This window comes from Alosa pseudoharengus, unplaced genomic scaffold, assembly GCF_046254945.1.
Source record: "Alosa pseudoharengus isolate Yale_2024_CS ecotype anadromous, Long Island Sound unplaced genomic scaffold, YU_APseudo_1.1 YU_APseudo_1.1_scf_6, whole genome shotgun sequence".
Taxonomy (NCBI): domain Eukaryota; kingdom Metazoa; phylum Chordata; class Actinopteri; order Clupeiformes; family Clupeidae; genus Alosa; species Alosa pseudoharengus.
The window spans coordinates 17,272,860-17,293,199 of record NW_027468848.1 but is presented as its reverse complement, the minus strand read 5'-3'; the positions used below and the strand labels follow the sequence as shown (position 1 = coordinate 17,293,199).

Genomic DNA, 20,340 nt, shown 5'->3' with positions numbered 1-20,340 from the left:
AATTTTCTGTCATTTTGAGAGAGACAACTTTAAACTTTTTGAATTGAATTCTTTGAAAATCTATGCCACCATATGTCTCACAATGTCAGATAGGTGAGCAATGTTTTACACTAATTATAGCCTACTGTTACACAAGAATGTGGATCCATGAGGAACTTGACTTTGACATTGCTCTAGCAAGCCAATCCGTAGGCCTATTGAGACCTGGCTGGCAAGTTAATTTTTCTTTCAGACATCTACTTTTTCTAGGTGAACGGTGTGTATTTTTGTTGCGAGTTTTGGTATTTTTGACGACTTTATATGCAGGCCTATTATTACTGAGCAAAACTTTTTCACAAAAATTTCCATATTTTTCCAGGTCTAGAGCTTTCTATTAAAATATCTATAAATAATATTCCAGAGCTGTACAAGATCAGACTTTCTAGACAGCTGTTTTAAAAATCCTGCAGCACTACCAAAGATGTCCGCTGTCTCATCAGCTGATCCATCAGGTGACGTTCAACCTCGTTGTCATATGACCTAGGCTAGCCACTCTACTAATTTAACCGCGCGTCTGCACTGTCTGTGTTGTTGAAGCAATGAAGCAACATTGCACTTCGATAAGTGGTCAGCACTGAAGTTTTTGTCGTCTGCTGGTTAAGCACATTGTGATACTTTTTGAGACCAGTCGTTTGTTTTTGGTGGAGCAGGTTTAATGTAATCGAATGCTAACAATGTGGGCCATGCTCTTGTTCGCATTTCTTCTGTTTGCCGTGGAAGGTAGGTTGAGACGAAGATCATTAGGCGATCTGGTTTATTAAGATTCTGTTGCTGTACATTGGTTGAGCCTCTGCTTAATCTGAAGCGGATTAATTGTAAAGGGTGATGGGCTGTGTAAAGTGTGTGTGTGTGTGTGTGTCACACATTTCAGGGAACTGTTGACCTCATGATTTCTTCAATTTTGCATCATATTGTCATAATTAGGGCAACGCACGGTCGTATTGTAGTAGGCCTGCTACTTTGGGTTTCTTGTTGGGTTCTGGAATCGTATTGGCTCATAATTAACACGAGATTCCAGCATTTGGTTCTTGATTTTAACCTTACTCATGAAAAACTCGTGTTCTTGTTCCGCAGAGATCAAAGCCACACCCCTCCTTGCCGTGCCAGACTTTGGACAGGCATATCACGTGAAAGGTCTCCCTGCAATTTTGTTTGTCTGTGGTAGTTTATATATAGACGCAACTTCTGCCCTCTCCCTGAATTAAAAAACAACTAGCTCTGTTTCTAAAGCCTTTATAACATTTATTTCAGTGTGTTGCTGTGTTCAGTTTTGGATCCTTTATTGCTGTTTGCCTTTTAAAGCAGCCTACTTAAAGCTGTATCTTTCAATATTAAGATTGATGTGTCTCTGATTTATAACTGTGTTTGTAAATGTGTGCAGGAGTCATCTCTCTTCCTTATGCGGAGATCAAGGAACCTTTTGAGGCTTGGTATGATTTGAAGGGAGGTAGAAGCCGGGTTGATTATTATCATGGTAAGCAGACATGCTCTCTCTGAATTCCATCTCCCAAATGAAGTGAGAAGCACTCTGCGACACCCTAGCTGTCTAACCTAGTTGTCTAACCTGAGTTTTGAGAAGCCCAGTGCTGCACTGGACTGGGACCTGTACCCTAGAGAAGGGAAGACCCATGTGCTAGTGGGTAGACTAAAACCTGTGATATGGGAACAAGATTTTCTCTCGGTTAACCATCTGTTAGGGCAGAAGTTCTCAACCTTTTGGGGTCTAAGGCACACTAAAGGTCAAACCAAAACACCAAGGCACACAGACTTATGGTTGCTGATTATAGATTATGTCACACACATGACATAGTGTGACAAGTGTTCATGACCACAGTGATAGGCATACTATATGCTCACATGATGTTGACTGAGCTTTTTAATTAAGAAGCTGTGTCATTGATACTTATAGCCTGTTTCATGAGCCCGTATAAAAACACATTGGGTTCCTTAATAGCCCACAGCATACCTCACTTTCCCTCACGGCACACAGGTTGAGGTCCACTCTGGCTCTGTTTGTGTATTTGAGGGACTGCTCGTCAATCCCTCAATTTGACTTTAGGGCACGACTTCATAGAACAGAACTGTGTTTCTATTAACGCTTGAGTTCTTACACAACATGTAAGTGATTTCTACAAAGAGGGTCAAGTCAAAGGAGAAGTGAAATTGATCATGACTTGTGTGCTTAACAATTTCTGCTGTCAAACTAGGGACTTGTACAAGTCTGTTTTATATATATATCTGGGAAACTAAACACATGTTGACTTTCACACGCTCACCCTCTCTGTTTATCACTAGGTCAAGTCTCTACCTACCAGCTCAGTGCCCAGAAGCCTGCTGGAGTTGCTTATAAGGTAACCCCTGTTACCACAGAAACTGAAATGAATGTCATGAAGTGTTTCCAGGTCAATGGAACTAAGGAAGACCCAGTCTTGCCCCAAGTGGCACTGCCAGACACAAGAAGCTTCCAGGTGTGTGTGTGTGAGAGTTTTGACTTTTTGGAGAATGTGGAGTTTTGAACCCCCTGTATTTTGATCATGTTTGGTTATGTTTAATATATGCGTTTTTGTGTAGTTTGTGCGGACGGAGTATTTTGGTGGGATCCTATGTGAGGTGTGGCAGAATGTCACTCAAATGGGCCCTAAACAAAACACCTACAGCCTGTGGGTGACACGGCCAGAGGGAGGACCCTCACCACCAACACCTGTTCACTATGAAATGATTGGCTACAACACCCTGTTGGGATCCCATTATGACAAGTACCTTTTGGACTACACTGAGTTCAGCACAAACACCGAGGATAAAGACTTCTCTTTACCTGAAGGTATACACATACACACCAGCGCAACACATACACACACATTTAATGCCCAGAGTACATTTTAAAATCTATTATTTTGGTTGCATATTTTAAGTAATGCTACTAGCTGACCGTGGATCACCATAAATGGGTGTCTCTCCAGGAAAACATTTCTCCTTCTTTCTGCTATCTGTTTTATCTCTCTAGGAATGACCTGTGGTCCATTCCCTGGCCCTGGAGTAGAGCACCGCTTGCTAGTCAATCCTATTCGAGATCTGCTGCACACATCCCCTGTGGGTCATGCCCACCACCTCTTCGGCCACTTCAAGGAGAAATTTGCACGTCAGTACAAGGATGACAAGGAGCATGAGGAACGTGAGCACACGTTTGTCCACAATGTGCGGTGAGTTGTAGAAATATGCTTGATTTGATCCCACTAATGCTCCACACAAATACACGCATCTTCTGCGATGCCTTGCCCTTTATCACATTTTCACTTTTGTTGAAAATGTAAAAATGGAGCTAGAAAGACTACTTGCTGTATACCACCTGGGCAGTATAACATGTAGATCACTTTATACTGATTCAGCAGACAAATAATTAAAAAATATTGTGATGGACATATTTGCACAGCCTAATGCTTTAATAAAGGCGACAGTGGCAATACGATATATTGTGCAAGTGGCGATATGGCTCCCGCACACAGTTGCGTTCCGTCAACGCATGCCAGTGGGTGTTCCTGACAGTAGCTATGCAAATAACTTAAGGAATAACCGTAATTTGATTGGCTAGTGCCGTCTGTTGTTCGCTTGTTCGTAATTTGATTGGCTGGTGCCGTCCGTCGGTTAAACTTCTCTGAACTTCAGCTGAACTTCAGCAACTTCAGAAGTTCAGCTGAACTTCTCAACGCGAGCGACGGAAGCAACGCAACGCACCCACAATTCAGTTCGGCAACGGATGACGTAAGCCCATGTAAAGTGAACGGGATGCGTCTCCAGCACTGCAACTCACGCAACTGTGTGTGGGAGCCGATAGAATCAGGTGACCATTCTAGAAGAGGGTTAGTCAAGTGGTAAGTGCAGATTAAGCATGGAGCTAGGAGAGCTGGGTCTTCAGGAGTTGTTTGGATATAGAGAGGGACGTCCCTGCTCTGGTAGGAACTGGTAGTACAATATGTGGTCAGTTAGTATACTTAAAGGGAACATTCGTAGGAAGTACACTCCCACTAACTGTCTGCAGCAATGCCTCTACATAGTGTGCTTCATTTATACACACTTTATATGTCTCCCGCTTTCCTGCTGCACTGTTCGTAACCTGCCTCAGCACCCAGTCTGAAGTTTGGGTTCCATTCCAGTGCCAAAGTAACTCTTCCAGTGAGGCAGGGGATTGGTGCCTGTTTGTGCTGTCTCCCTGTTCACTCTCTGGGAACAGGCGCTTCTTGTAAATGTGGCAGTTGTTGTGTAGTCGTGGAATGCCCCCTCTACTTCTGTGACTCAACGTGTGTGTGTTTAAATGTCACCAGTTGAGGCCATATATTCTTGGCCTCTAGATGGCAGTCTTGCCCAATGTGTCACCTTCATGGGCAAAAAGTCTAATAATGTTAAACATTTTTTTGCCTTTGTATTGTCCTCAGATATGTGCACTCTAAGAACAGGCAGGGTTTGACATACACCCTAGCTGTGAATCACCTGGCTGATCGCTCTTCTGCCGAGTTGGCTACCCTTAGGGGCAGGCGTCACCGGACACCCAACAGGGGTCTGCCTTTCTCCCAAGAGCTGCGTAGTGTCACCCCCCCAGAATCACTGGACTGGAGACTCTATGGTACCTATCTCAGCCATGTATATATTTCAGTCACGGTTTTTTGACTGACTCTTTTCATGTGTTTTGTTATTATTGTTAATACCAGGTGCGTGCGTGCGTGTGTGCATTTGCCACGTGACTGTCATTTTGCTAATAAGTATTCTAACTTTGGTATAAAAGAATATGTCTGTATCTGTGTGCAGGTGCTGTAACTCCAGTAAAGGATCAAGCAATCTGTGGCTCATGTTGGAGTTTTGCAACAGCAGGATCTCTAGAGGGAGCACTCTTCCTGAAGGTAATGCCACATTGCTTCAATCTTCCAAGTAGGCAGCCAGGTGTCTCTAAACATTTTAATGCTACACCTAACATGTATGCTCCATGGGCACACTCAAGGTGTAATTGAACAAGTGGCAGATAGTATAGTCGTTTAGGGTGTCAGTACATGGAGGGTAGGTAGGTAGGTAATTGTCACTTATGCATTTCTGCACAATGACATTCCCACTAGCTAGACTGCCAGACAATTTGTGTAGCTCAACCTTGTCAGCTAAACCTGTCATGTCTAACATGAGGGAAGATGAAGGAGCTTCCAAAAACAAAGGTGCTCTTCATGAATATTAAAATGAACATATTGGAGTTGGGACGCTCCATATACAGTATGCTCACCTGGACCACCACAATATCCACTTGTGTTTTAAATAAATCACACATTTTCCTAACTTATGAGGAAATGTGCCACATTAATTGTTTTTATTAAATTAGTGAAAATGTCCTATTGATAATGCATTGTGGAATCTTTGTGACTTAAACTAGTCATAATGGGGCAATCAAATCCAATTGGTTGTACCTGTGTTTAACTGACCACTGCTCAACTTCTAAAGTACTCTGCATATAGGCACAGCAATTTTCTGTCACTTGATTATTTCTTTGATGCTGGAAATAACATTCCCCCTTTGTTTTCTCTCCCTCTCCCTCCCTCTCGCTGCCCTCCTGCAGACAGGAGTGCAGCAGGTGCTATCGGAGCAGATGCTGGTGGACTGCACCTGGGGCTATGGGAATAACGGCTGTGATGGTGGAGAGGAATGGAGGGCATACGAGTGGCTCATGAAACATGGCGGCATAAGCACCACTGATGACTATGGAGCCTACACTGGCATGGTAAGCACTACTGATGACTATGGAGCCTACACTGGCATGGTAAGATCTACTGATGACTATGGAGCCTACACTGGCATGGTAAGCACTACTGATTACTATGGAGCCTACACTGGCATGGTAGGAGGAGTTGTCACACACTCATGACAATGACCTGGAATGATGGGCAACGGTGTACATTAAAATTAAAAGATGAAAAACTACATGGTTATTTAGCATGATGCATACACTGTTGTTGAGGTATATTCTGATTATTTATATATATATATATATATAATATAATTATTATTATATATATTATTTTTTATTATTTATATATATATATATATATATATATATATATAAATAAAATATAATATAATTTTCCCTTGAGTATACTGTTGGCAGCAGTTACCAGTATTGACCCATTATTTTTAGCAGAAAAGGTCTCTCCCTATATTGTCCAGTCATCAGCTCCAAGGACATTTTACCAAAAAAGTTTTTGAAATGATTTGGGAAATCCAATTAATCCTGTTGTATTTAGAAGAAATCGTATGACTTTATGCAAGTTTTAAATGTTTCAAATGCTGGATGGATTTGTGGAATTGCCATTGAAACAGAAATGTATATTTGTCTGGGTCCAACAGTCCGGTGTATGTGTTTTCACAGAATGGTTTTTGCCATTATAACACCTCAAAGTTGACTGCGCGTGTGAAAAGCTACACCAATGTTACCAGTGGTGATGCACAAGCCCTGAAGGTGGCGCTATTCAAAAACGGACCAAATGCAGTCAGCATTGATGCTGCACACAAGTCCTTCACCTTCTACAGCCACGGAGTGTATTATGAACCTGCTTGCAGTGAGTGCCTTCCAATCTATCACACACACACACACACACACACACAATCATTTATACAGATACACATTCTCAACATAACACTATAATTATGGACTATTGTCCAGTGATTCTCATACACTACCATGTGTGTTGAAGTCTACTATGAATAGGCATATAGTTCATCTTCTGTTAACAAGCTTTCGAATTCTGTGTTTTTCTGCAGAAAATGGAACCGATGACTTGGACCATGCAGTACTTGCAGTGGGTTATGGGGTGCTGGATAATCAGCCCTACTGGCTGGTGAAGAATAGCTGGTCAAGTTATTGGGGCAATAGTGGTTTTATCCTCATGTCCATGAAGGAAAACAACTGCGGAGTGGCAACTGATGCGACATATGTCACTCTGGGCTGAAGACCATCCATTTTAAGACACCCTACTTTTTAATTAAAAAAAATTTACGGATGATGTCCATCACATTTATTTATTTATTTTTTAGTCAGTGTATTTTTATTGTGCTTTCTGTCACATTTATCTTTATGTACAGTACATTCACATGCGATTTTTGCCATCAAAGTATGGACTGTGTAAGTGCATTGGAGTGTTTATTGGTTTTATGAAGTACATATCAAAGCCTATTGAAAGCACCCCTGTCTTTTGACCTACCTTAACCCCTCTACACCTAAGCAAATTATATACATCACTATATACAGACCATGGATTGCATATACACTAACATAACTTGTCCATGTACTGTGTGGTGTACCTAAAGAGTTCAAGGGGTTATCCCAAGTATGTGGTTTAGTCACTTACTCTGAGTTAACGTATCAAGGTTACTCACAAAACTAAGTGATTGGAATACACCCTTACATGGCAGCAGCTCTCAAAGGCATTTTGAATGGCATGTCTACTGGTACACTGGTACAGCTCTGCTTCTACACACAGTTGCGTGCGGTGCAGTGCTGGAGACATCCTGTCCACTTTACATGGGCTTATGTCATCCGTTGCTTTAACTTTCAACTTTTGGTTCAACTTTTGTTGCACCGACGGACAACAACAGAAGGCACCAGCCAATCCAATTACGGCTATACTTACACAAGTAATTTGCATAGATACCGTCGGAAACACCCACTGGCATGCGCCGTGGACAGAACACAACTGTGTGTAGGAGCCGTAACTGCAACCTTGCCTTGTACAAGAGTGCACCATATATAAGTAAAGGACCATAGCAGGTCCTGTACTTATGATCACACACCTCTGGAACGCATCACATTTCCCCTACTAACTCTCCATCACTTCTGTATTAATTCCCTAGTTAAGCAACTTCATTCAAATACTAAAATGACTGTTTTCTCATCATTTTTAGACCATAGTTCACTAGCATATTCTCACTGCGTTCCACGAACACAGAAAATGCAAATGGCCTTCCGAAGACCTAGTTATGATTTGCTGCTCCTGTTCCACTCCTGTCACCGTGTGGGATTAGCTGGATTACAGTCAGAGCAGTGTTTTTAGTACTCAAATTCAGCCTCCAGAGCATTTCCTGTCTTGTCCCCATTACAATATAATACCCATCACCCACTTCATCATGCTGTCATGCCGTGCTCATGCTCCCCATTAGCTGCAATTCACCTTTATATTCCCATCATTCACCCATTGCTCCCTACTTTAACAAAACCCCAACCTCATGAGCTTGTGCTTGTTGTGTGTGTCAGTGGTTTTGGGTCAAGAATCGGGTGCCAAGTGCTGCAGCTGCTGTCCTTCTGATGAACTGTGAGACTGGCTGATCCCCACTGAAGGTCTACAGTAAAGAGAATGAGAGGAAGACATAAGCATATGGTTAGAACAAGACTTAGAACAGCACTAAACAAGATTTGCTCTCGGCCCCCCCTACAGTTGAGAAGCGCAATAATAAACAATCTAAATATGCATCTTTTGCAACAAAGCATAACTCCGAAAATGATCTCCAAATTCCTGTAGCATAAGAGCTGTTTTCCGTTTAGTGTTTCTTTCTTTTTTTGCTAGGTTGGTAATCGCCTAAAGAGATCGGCTCAGACAAAGGCAGAAATGCCGTTCATCATGTAATGAGGTTATGTCGTGCCATCAAAATGATTTTGGAAATATTTTGTTAAGGTAAAAAAAAACTATTAAGGGTGCCTTTAATTATTTTAAAGGTGCTATATGTAGTTGTTTTTTAGTTTAGAAAATAGCAACTGAATGTGAACAAACAAGCATTTTAATGTAATGTAAAAAACACCTACAGTATGCTCTGTGCTGCCCAGATATCCTCTAAAGTTAGCATGCAAACCAGCTGGTGCCGCTCTCTTCTAATACCACTTTGTACCACGTATGGTCAGTTCTGTACTAATTGCAAACATCATGGTGCATTGAAGACAACTCGAATCCTACACAGAGCCCCTTTAATGTGCATATACACACAGCACCTGCACCAAATATTTGATGTGTTAGTGATTGTTGATGGTGTTATGCAATGGGTGTGTGTGCATGTCACTCACTCCTGGATATCCTGGAGATTATCTGGAAGTGGCTGGTTGGCCGTCTCTGGCAGAGCCAAAGCGAGAGCTGCCCCCAGTAGAGGGGCACAGCCAAAGATCACCATGGGTACGGTGGGGGCGGGGTCTCTCAGCATGTTGATTAGAGGGGCCAAGACTCCTCCCATTCTCGCAAACATGGAAGCCATGCCTATCCCTGTCTGTCTGCAGGGAGGTAAATCACACAGAATTAATATGTGTGTGTGTGTGTGTGTGTGTTTATGTTAGTGAGAGAGAGACAGTAACAGAAATCCTAGCTCTGTGTATGTCTGTGTGTGAGAGAGAGAGGCTGGTCTAAAGGAAAGGGTTTGTGTGAAATTTGACGTGTACCTCAGAACTGTAGGGAATAGCTCAGCAGAATAGATGTAAATAACAGCAAAGGAGGCGGTGATCCCAAACTTTCCAACCAGAGCCAGAGCTGTGACCACCTGGGGCTTACCTGAAAGCCAAAAAAAACAACAACAAGAGAATGGCTGTGTCCATTTATTTATAGAGCTCATTTAAAAACAACAGCAGCTGAGTAAAGAACAAAAGGACATTGTGGAAAGGACTAATGGAGCAGCGTATGATATGGCCCCATTTAGATGGCTTATGTGCTGCTAGACAGGTGAACATGTTTGTGGTGAGCCGCATGTTTACCTGCTGGCACAGTAAGGGTGAGGAGACAAGCCACACCGCCCACTGCCATGAAAAAGCTCTGGGGAATTCTGCGACTCCATGGTAACACCACCAGAACCATTGATCTGGCAGGAATCTCCACCAATCCGAATATGAACTGTGTGAGGTAAAGATCCACCCCCAGACTGGACACACCAAGAGAGAGGCCATAATACACCAGCACATTTACAAACCTGAAAATCGTAAAAAAAATGCAAATGCTATCACTTAAGCATTCAGTAAGCGTTTGTATGTGTGTGTACATCTCTGTGTGTTTCTGTACCACAGGTAAAACAGGATGAAGGATCTCCTCCTCATCTGTGGAGTTTTAAGCAGGTCGATGGCACCGCACTGACCCTTCCCCTCTCCAACAAGATCACACCTTTCCAGCTGTCCACACAGAGAGCACAGAATCACTATGGACGTCAGGATCCAAGATTAAACAAAGACAAATCATGGACATAATGAGAAAACTATGATGATGACATGATATTGTAATGATAAAGTTCAAAATGTGAATGGTCAAGATTTGCGATTTTTTAATGACACATAATACTGATGGATTTAAACACAATAACATCTAAGATAATATGCTGAAAATAATGGGCAGAGCTAGACTGATTGTGTAATTACAGTTATGTTATTTGCATGTTTTGATAAAAAAAATGATATGGAGGTTTAAAAGATTTTGAAGCTTTAAAGTGTATACATAGTTTATATGGAACAAACTAAGAACAGATTTACCGTAATCTTTCTTGAACATTATTTAGCTGGGCTACATTTTTGGTGTAGAGGTACATTTTCACGCAAGGCATGGTTTGGTAAAATACTGAACTACCTTTATTAGTTAGGGTATTTAAATGTGACATTAGGATATGCATCTCAAGTGAGTTTATGTTTGCCCATATTTTCATTAAAAAAATCCTAGGAAGTGGAGAAACCTGGAGCAGACTGCTGAGGAACGTTTGGCAGGCCCATCTGTCTCTGGCCCGTCCATAAGAATAGAGTTGAGTGGAGAGGAGAGGGCAGTGAAAGAGAAAGACAGACCGATGGAAGACAAAGATGCAAGAGTGACGCAGGAGAGAGGCCAGATTTTAGAGCACTCAGAAAGGGCAAGAGAAAAAAGATGAGGCCTATGATGTCCATCCAGTTATGGCATGTAGAACATCTGGTCCAGCAGTATTGGCAGTAGTAAAATCAGTGATTAAACAATAACATGATCTCTATTTCATTCTTATAATTACCCAGAAGAAAATATTGCTGCTTACAACAGTCTCGTCTTAGTCTCAAAAAAATTAATCAGCCCTTGCCAAATTTTGGCCTGTTTCTCCTAAAAGTAAATCCTTTTTAGCAGCACAATAATAGCAGAGGAATTATAAGTTGAACTTAAATTGGACTCCTATAAAATAACCTATTTCAGCCCAAACAACAAAATATGGGACAATGGACAAAGCCTTCATGTTAAATTGAGCACAGTTGTGCTAGGAGAAATAAGCCAGACAAATAGTAGAATATATTTAGAATTTCCTTTCCTCTGGGTAGTCATGGAACTTATACAATACAATACAAAGAAGTGCAATTTGACCCAATCCTTTTGATAATTGGTAACATTAACAACATTGCTCAATACTTTTGGGATAAGATTTGAGAGACACACCTGCGCAGAAGAGGGGAAAGGTCGTCCATTGACCTTGGCTGCTCTCCTCAGAAGAGTAACTGCCTCTTCTGTGCGGTCTTTCACCAGCAGCCAGCGTGCAGAATGAGGGATGAGCCTGAGGTCAGTAAGATAACACAAACACACTTATATTATACATTTTTTTAAATTATGAGGAAGAAGCACTCTCATTAGGGGGAACATTTTGTATGAAAAGAAACGGCATGCCATTTAACCTAGAGCAGTTCATCAGTAGTTGAAGAATTTCTTTCAACTGTGTAACACCTTGGTTGGTGTGTGTGGATTCATGGCCTAAATTACCAGATGTAAAATATGAAAAGGACTCCTGGGGCAGAGATGGCCAGCTGCAGCTGTCTCCAGTCCCTCAGCAGGTACGCCATGCCCGCCAGCAGCATATTGCCCACGCCAAAGAAGTAGTCTGTGAAAATGCCTGCTAGCATGCGGCGCTGGGTACACGTCCACTCTGTGCCTGTGAAGGGGTCCAATGTAGAAAGCAAGTGCTTCAGGTCAACGTGTCAAAACTGGGGTCAGAATCAAGTGTTGTGGGGTGCTGTATCACTCGAGTCAGAATTATCTTTATCTTGGTTATTTGAATTATGGATAACATTTGGTGACAGACAGATACTCCCTACAAAGGTGGCATGCATCTGCAAAACTTTTTGTGCAAGAGAACACATGCAGAGATATCCACCTGTGTCACTATACTGGTTATCTACAGTTATCTTATGCTATAGTCTATAGTGAGCAATCTTGCAGGCATTAACTATTCATAATTGAAGATCCTGTTCTAAGGTGTTGGGGTCAAGGGTTGATCTTGGATCAAAGATAGAGGGTCAGGCTGAGGCCAACTGGATGAGATGTTACCTTCCATAAAGACATTTCGTGCCTGCTAATGGAAAGGTCATTCAATCATCAGTCAGCACACACTGGAGTTGTTCATTTCTGACCCTGACACATGAACACACATGCTATGTACCTGAAGCCTCTTGAGCCTGAGGGTTCCATTCGTTATCAAAATGTAAACAACTGAGTAGCTTAATCTAGGTCAAAATTTGACTCATCAAACAAGAGCTTAACCGACTTCTGCTTTCTGTATAATTCCAAATACAGGATATAGAAAAGGGTATTATGACGCCTGCCATTTCATCCACGGCAACTTAAATGACATCCATTCTAAATCCATAGTTTTAATATGGAGTTGGCCCCCTTTTCCAGCTGTAGCAGATTATATTCTTTTGGGGAGGATTTCCACAAGATTTTACTCTTCTACTCTTTTAGGGAAGATTTCCACAAGATTATAGTGTCTGTGGTTATTTGTGTCTATTCATTCAGATGAATATTTGTGATGTATGTGATATATGTCTGGCACTGCTGTGAGATAAGAAGGCCTGGCTCTCTCTACTAGTTCATCTCGAAGGTGCTTGATGGCATAGAGAAATCGGTCCTCAGTGGGCCAGTAAAGTTCTTCCACACCAAACTCGCCCAACAATGTCTTTATGAACCTTGCTTTGTGCCCTGGGGTACAGTCATGCTGGAACTGTAAATTACTTCCTAAAACTGTTCCCAAGTTGGAAGCATTTAATTGTCCAAAAATGTCTTGGTATACTGAAACATTAACATTTCCCTTCACTTACCCAGGCCCAACTCCTGAAAAAACCCTTCCACCTGTATGACTGTACATAGTGCAAAAAGCAAGGTCCGTAAAGACATGTTTAAGTGATTTTGGTATTGAAGAACTTGACTGACTTGCAAAGAACAGGGTTCTCTAAATCATGAAACATTTAAGGACCTTATTGTCCAACATCTGTGCCTGACCCATAGACTGTAAAAAATCCCACAATACTCCTCTGATTGAATGAGCAAAACATTTTGAGGAATCGCTTCCCAGAACAGTGGAAGCTGTTACAGCCATAAAGGAGAGACAAACTGGATTCATTCTGAGATGTCATTGAAGCTACTCTGGGTGTAATGGCAGACGTCCCAATAGTTTTGTCATACACTGTAAAACCCGACAAGTTAATTGAACTCAAAAAAATTGGTGAAACCGATTACACAAAAAATTTTAAGTAATAGTAACTCGGTTTTGCTAAGTCAAAGAAACTTACCTTTTTTAATTAGTCTTCACTAGCAAATTTTGAGTGTGTTCAACAAGGTTTTTTTAAGTTAAAGAAACATCAACTACATGAGTTCACGGTAATTAATAAAATTAAGCTTAGATAGCTTAATTGGATTTATTGATGTCAGCCTGAAATATTTCATTTTGCTTCAACCAATTCTTTAAATTAAATTTAAAACTTAAAAGTTTTAATTTCCAGAAAGTTGAACAAACTTGTCAATTTTGATTAGTTTCAACTAAGGACTTGAAAGAAAATTATTAAAAAGGTTGACAAAGGCCAGTGAAATTCTTCTTAATCTTTTATTTTCATGTAAACCATGGAAACAAATACAGGTTGGAGTTCAGAACAGGGCTGTAGTGGAGGCTAAATTCAAATAAACACAGTTTAGATCAAGGGCATAAAGACTAGATAGATAGATAGATCGATAGACAGATAGATAGATAGATAGATAGATAGATAGATACTATCTATCTAGATAGATAGATAGATAGATAGATACTTTATGACAAATGCCTGACCAATGCTAGGAAATTCAACAATCATTTCAATCCAAAACAACAGGAGTCTTCTTTGGGCAGAGGGATGCATTTGCACTGTTCGTGCTGATCAGAATGAGTTCAACAGTAAGGTCCTCAATATCTGGGAACTCCGATTGAGAGACCTGAAGAAATGAACAAAGAACAATTGTGTGTTAATTGAATATCTAATAGGCATTACATGTCAAGTGATACCATGTCATATTAAGTTTAACATTTTATCTTCAAACTTTTCCAGGGCAGTTGCATTATTGAAATAATTACTTGAAATAATACTAAGTAACTTCCCTGGAGTTTCTTGGTGAAAAAACAAACAGAAAAACAAAAGCTTGAAATGTAACTCCAGCGTTATTCGACACATAGCCCTGTTGTTCGAGGTCACGGCTGTTCGTAAGAATAAAATTAAAAGAATTAAAAAAATTGGTGCAACATAGACTGAGTAGTGGCCCAGCAGCTATTGATAACCTACCAGGGAATTTGGCTTTAGTTTCAGTTCAGTTCAAATGCCTTGTTAGGTTAGTTTAAAGGGGTGGTTCAGGATTTTGGACATAGGACCTCATTTCCAAGTTACCAAGTGTGATATTACATTAATACACAGGATTAGGTGTTATAATCCCTTGTGCCAAGATCCAAGATAAAAACACAAGTTGGAGACCGTTTTCAACACGTTTCATCCAGTCCTTCTAGTTGCAGAGTTCGCAGGTGCTAGGCTGGCGCGAGTCAACAGTATGTGTAAGCCTGCCACTAAAAACAGTCTTACCCACTCCATAGTACACCGAGGCAAATAAATATAACGCCTGAATAGACGAGGACTGGGTGAAACGTGTTAAAAACGGTCTCCACTGATAAATAACACACTTGCTAACTTGGAAATTAGGTCCTATGTCCAAAATCCTGAACCACCCATTTAAGCTGCTGGACCAGTATTTGCTTTATGTTGTATACTCAATTTTCTCATTGTTTTTCATTCTAATAGCATGCGTTGACCTCGAAACAACAGGCCATGGGTCGCTTAATGCCACAGTTACGCTTTAACTGTCATGTCAATAGAAAACATACTTACTTACATCCCATGTCTTTAGAAAAGTGGCATCATCCTCATGGAGGTAGAAAGGAAGGCCACGGAGCGCCACAGCACGTCGGATATTTACATCTGAGGATCCCTGCATGAGAAAACAAGCCAGTTAATAACTACAAAATGCAATTCAATAGGATTACCTTTCTTTGATAGTACAGCTTCTGAAACCAAAGCATTCTTTTTATCTTAAGTCCATGGAGGAGTTGTAATCTACAAGACCTCTGCTTTCAAAGGGGGTCAAGCACTCTTAGTATGTGGAAACAGGGCCATTGTTAGTAGGCGGTGTGCAATTTCGAGCAAAAACTCAAAATAGGGGGGTAAGTGTAAAGATTTAAAACACATTTGGTCAGAACCACACATGAAATGAATCTATTCCAAGTATTTGTACAAAAGAAATGCTTACCTGGGATTCCAACATGATTGCAGGCCACCACCGAACCAATAGGGAACCAATAGGCTATGTCTGCGGGGAAGGACGTCTGATATGATCTCCTTCCTTCTCAATGCCAATGTTGTTTGCATCAACTTCTGAATCTGTGAATTGAAGGACGAATACACATTTGAACATACTGACAATCTCTATTAGGACAATCCACCATCTCATGATGTCGCTTTAAATGCCACTTTAAATGCATCCTTAAATGGCCGAGAACAGTTTGCACATTAAATGGTTGTTTTCAACTACACAGCTGACATGCGAATAATACACATTCTGACTGAGCATGAACTGTGTGTGACCGTGTCAAATGAATTTAGGCTACTGACTTAAATGTGCAGACAGTCAGTAACATGACAGTGGACTAACGTTAATGGAGGAAACATTGCTAACATGCTGTAAACGATAATGTTGCAGGACCTGTGCCCTGTTATCAAGCAGTGCACCACAAAGCTTGCACTTCCAAGCTATTGTGTTAAATAGTGCTAACGGGGGTTAATTAGTTCATATTTTTAGTACTCACATTGGCAAATTGAGTTAGATCGCTGGCTGATCCAGCAAGTGCTGGCATACAGCAGCCAAATTCTTAGCTGCTAGTGCTAGCTAGTTCTAACCGGATAAAGTTACGTCACGTAGCCTAAGACAATATTTCCAAACATTCGGGTTTTTAAACAATATGATAAAGGACGTGCTTTAGGGTCAACATGCACCTCACTTTTCCACTTACGTTTAATTGCGGTTTTTCTCTCTTCTCGTCGTCTCCTCTCTCGTTGTCTATTTTCACTGCTCTTGTTCTCGTCTCTTGTCATCTGGTGGTCGACCGTTGGCGGCGTCGCTTGTCACTCGGCGTTGGTGCTGTACACAAGGTCCACGTATGGCAGAAGATCCGCCTACAAATTTGCTACAATTTGCGAAGTTTCCCACGCTTTCTATTTTTTCAAATTACTTAAAGCGGATGAGTGCTGTCAACTTAAAAGTTCAAATTTGTTCAAGTAACACAGACGATTAGAGTACTATTAACTTTTTTTCATTTTTGAGTGTTTACAAATCAAAAACATTGTTTTACTTGTACTGTTCGGTTTTACAGTGTACAGTGTATTTCTTCAAGCCGCATTTTTCATACAAATCAATATGGGTGACGTAGCCCATCCATACTTCCGACTGGTCTGTCTAGTGCCTGTGGCCTCTTGGTATAGTGCATGTGGGTGTGTTGTTTATGAGCATGTGCACACGCGGTCTAACCCAGCACAAAGGCGTTGATGATGACTCCAGAGATGGTGGTTCCCAGCACAAAGCGCAGCAGCACGTATGTGGGGAAGTTTGGAGCAAAAGCAACAGAGATGCCAAACACAGCCTGTAGCGCCAGAGACAATAGCAAACAGAACCTACGTCCATACCTGGGAGAGAGAGAGGGAGAGAGGGATGGAGGACCAGATGAAGTGAAACAGGTGAAAGGGGAGGAGGAAAGGCAAGGAGCAAAGGGGGGAGGGAGATAAAATGCAAGTGACAAAGCAGTGAGGGGGAAGGGAGGGAGAGTGTGGAACAGGCATAAACAAACACCAGGAAGACAGGGAAGATAAGTGAGGAGGAGTAGAGAGGTACACTGTAGTGTAAAGGTGTATCTAGAAGAGAGGTATGTATTGTAAAGGTGTATCTAGAAGAGAGGTACAATGTAGTGTAAATGTGTATCTAGAAGAGAGGTACACTGTAGTGTAAAGGTGTATCTAGAAGAGAGGTACAATGTAGTGTAAAGGTGTATCTAGAAGAGAAGTACACTGTAGTGTAAAGGTGTATGTGAAAGCTTGGATAGTATATGAATGGAGTACTATACCTGTCAGCCATTGCTCCAAACACAGCTGCTCCAACTAATAAACCCAGCATGTAGATGGAGGACCCAAGACTGTTCAGACTGGCTCTGTCACAAACCAAATCCCACTGCATATGTATAAGCAACACAAAACAACACACTTCATTGATATAATCAGTCACTTAAACAATTGAATGCCATGTCAAATTCCGATACTGATGTTACACTTTTTTTGTGATAGTGGTGGTGCTGGCGGTGTGGGGAATAGTCCATTTGTGATAAACTATTAAATGAAAGGAAAGTTACATGACCTCGGTGACAGTGGTGGTGTGAAATATCTCGCGGCTGTATTCCCATCCATGACTGCATGAGGCAGAATTGCTTTGGTTGACAAAAAGTCCACAGGCTTGCGCGCGCTTGAGGAAGAAAGAGACGGTCAAGTTCTGGTTTGCCATTCCGGTATCAGAGATGTTACCCGCCGTTCCAGGATCAGATTCGGGAGACGATGGCGAATCCCGGCACCAATGCGGAGGCGTAGCGCCGGTAAAGATGCTGGCCATCATGTGAAAAGCCAACAGGATCTGCGGGAGACAGATCCATACGTACAGAATCTTTTGAAATCTACCAAAGCCACCCACAGCAGATAGAATCTGATCGAAATTCATTTATTTATATGCCGTGATTCCTCCAGATCTGCAAAACTGAATTAAAAAGTTCTACTAGCGTTCCTCGAATTGCTGTAGAATGTGCAAGAAGAGGTAAGGTTGCCGACAGCTTAACTTCTCCTTCTGCACTCCCTTTTGTTCGAGAGCGCGTGTAATTCAGACCTAAGAGGCTAATTAACCCAGAGTCTCTGTGCGTGCGTGCGTCCGTTTGTGTGTAAGTGGAATGTGAGCGTGTGTGCGTGTAAGTTATTTGTGTAAGTAAAAGGCAGGTCCCGTTATGCTATCATCGTTTCATTCATTATGCCGGGGATTGGGTGCATGCAAGTGAGCGTCAGTCCATCAAATAATGCCAGAAAAGCAAAGAAACGCGTATTAGAGTCCTTGGTCTCGGTATCCTTGCACAAACAATAACCCCCAACCCGTGCTGTTGAAAAACTAATGAGCAGCGAAGGGACTCAGCAGATCAGTGGCGCGCAGACGGGAACGAAGAGACGCTGGTCACGCGCAAAAGCGCTTATCCTACCTATAGCCCAGTTTTAACAAAAATGGGATTTGCAGACGCAATAATATGCTACTAATACTACTACCAATAATAATAATAACCTAATAACTTCCTTTAGTTTAGCGTGTTTAGCGCTTCTGGATCATGAGCAGGTTTAAATAGGACAGTGAACTCCCCTGATACTTAGATGAAAGATCAAAGACTATAGCCTAAATTGGTCCCTTAACGACATATGATGCAAACTAAGATAGAAAAGGACATTTGGTTGAGAGGAGGCTTGAGGATATTACATTACATTACATTACATTACATTTGGCTGACGCATTTTTAGCCAAAGCGACTAACAACATGGTAAACAGTTTAAGTTTAGAGCAATTCTCAACAATATTAGGACAATTTAAAAAACATTAGAGTACAGTAAGAATAAGTGCATCAGTGAGTGCTGTTTTTAACAGTTACGTGTCAGTTTAAGACGGCTGGTGAGTGCTAGGATCAGCAAGACTTGTTGTAAGTGTTGCTATGAGAGGAGATGTTCTCTAAAGAGCTGGGTCTTCAGGAGTTTTTTGAAAATGGAGAGGGATGTCCCTGCCCTTGTAGGAACTGGCAGTGTGTTCCACCAGCGAGGAACAACAGATGAGAAAAGTTTTGATTGGCCTGAGCGTACCGGAGGTAGAGCTAGACGTCGTTCGTCTGAGGAGCGCAGCGGTCTGGAGGTAGCGTATGTCTGTATGAAGGCATTCAAGTAGGTGGGAGCAGAACCGGAGACTACTTTGTAGGCAAGCGTTAGAGCCTTGAATTTGATGCGGGCCGCCATAGGTAGCCAATGTAGCTGGATGAGTAGCGGGGTAACATGTGCCCTCTTGGGTTGGTTGTAGACCAGGCGCGCTGCCGCGTTCTGGATCATCTGAAGTGGTTTCACTGCGCAGGCTGGGAGACCTGTCAGGAGGGCGTTGCAGTAGTCGAGTCGTGAGATGACTATTGCCTGAACCAGAAGTTGGGTGGCATCTTGAGTTAAGTAAGTCCTGATTTTCCGTATATTGTAGAGTGCGAAACGGCATGACCGGGCGACTGAGGCAACATGATCTGAGAAGTTTAGTTGGTTGTCGAGAACAACTCCTAGATTTCTTGCAGTCCTGGTAGGTGAAACAGACAGAGAGTCAAATTTGATGTTGATGTCGTGGTGTATGGTAGGTTTAGCTGGGAGGACCAGCAGTTCAGTCTTTGAGAGGTTCAGCTGGAGGTGGTGTGCCTTCATCCATGTAGCTATGTCTGAGAGGCAATCCGAGATCCGTGCTGAAACCAAGGGGTCATCAGGTGGAAAGGACAGATAGAGCTGTGTGTCGTCTGCATAGCAGTGGTATGAGAAGCCATGCGAACGGATAATCTGTCCCAAGGAGGTGGTGTAGATAGCAAAGAGAAGGGGGCCCAGTACTGAGCCCTGGGGGACCCCTGTGGTGAGATGGTGAGGTGCAGATAGCTGACCAAGCCATGATACGTTAAACGAGCGTCCTGTGAGGTAGGATTCAAACCAGGAGAGAGCAGAACCGGAGATTCCCATGTTAGCGAGTATAGAGAGAAGGATGCGGTGATTAACCGTGTCAAAGGCAGCCGATAAGTCAAGCAGAATGAGTACTGATGACCGAGCGGTCGCCCTGGCTTCTTTTAAGGCTTCTGTTACAGACAGCAGAGCCGTTTCGGTAGAGTGGCCGCTTT

General features: G+C 42.0%; 2 protein-coding genes, 1 long non-coding RNA gene and 1 other non-coding gene across 5 annotated transcripts; 2 read left to right on the top strand and 2 right to left on the bottom strand.

Moving 5' to 3' along the window:
- Window positions 1–527: 527 nt before the first annotated feature.
- On the top strand, window positions 528–7,067 carry LOC143106707 (digestive cysteine proteinase 2). 2 transcript variants are annotated; one of them, XM_076271136.1, is made up of 11 exons: window positions 528–759; window positions 1,114–1,173; window positions 1,421–1,513; window positions 2,335–2,507; window positions 2,611–2,860; window positions 3,044–3,239; window positions 4,470–4,657; window positions 4,840–4,931; window positions 5,630–5,869; window positions 6,437–6,626; window positions 6,829–7,067. In XM_076271136.1, exons 1-11 carry the CDS (start codon window positions 705–707, stop codon window positions 7,014–7,016), a joined length of 1,725 nt encoding a protein of 574 aa, XP_076127251.1. In that variant the 5' UTR covers window positions 528–704; the 3' UTR covers window positions 7,017–7,067. The 2 variants fall into 2 exon arrangements, with proteins under 2 accessions (XP_076127251.1, XP_076127252.1); XM_076271137.1 differs by having other exon boundaries at window positions 530–759; window positions 5,630–5,791.
- On the top strand, window positions 4,135–4,269 carry LOC143106961 (small nucleolar RNA SNORA54). Its single transcript, XR_012983755.1, has one exon. It is a non-coding gene; the product is annotated as a small nucleolar RNA SNORA54 (small nucleolar RNA).
- On the bottom strand, window positions 7,057–18,908 carry LOC143106708 (solute carrier family 22 member 6). Its single transcript, XM_076271138.1, has 10 exons — window positions 17,772–18,908; window positions 17,485–17,588; window positions 16,896–17,050; window positions 11,787–11,955; window positions 11,469–11,583; window positions 10,095–10,201; window positions 9,794–9,957; window positions 9,485–9,593; window positions 9,119–9,319; window positions 7,057–8,403 (listed from the first exon to the last, which is right to left on the bottom strand). Exons 1-10 carry the CDS (start codon window positions 18,123–18,125, stop codon window positions 8,328–8,330), a joined length of 1,554 nt encoding a protein of 517 aa, XP_076127253.1. The 5' UTR covers window positions 18,126–18,908; the 3' UTR covers window positions 7,057–8,327.
- On the bottom strand, window positions 14,439–16,739 carry LOC143106709 (uncharacterized). The gene is made up of 3 exons (XR_012983720.1): window positions 16,381–16,739; window positions 15,621–15,751; window positions 14,439–15,302 (listed from the first exon to the last, which is right to left on the bottom strand). It is a non-coding gene; the product is annotated as an uncharacterized LOC143106709 (long non-coding RNA).
- Window positions 18,909–20,340: the final 1,432 nt, after the last annotated feature.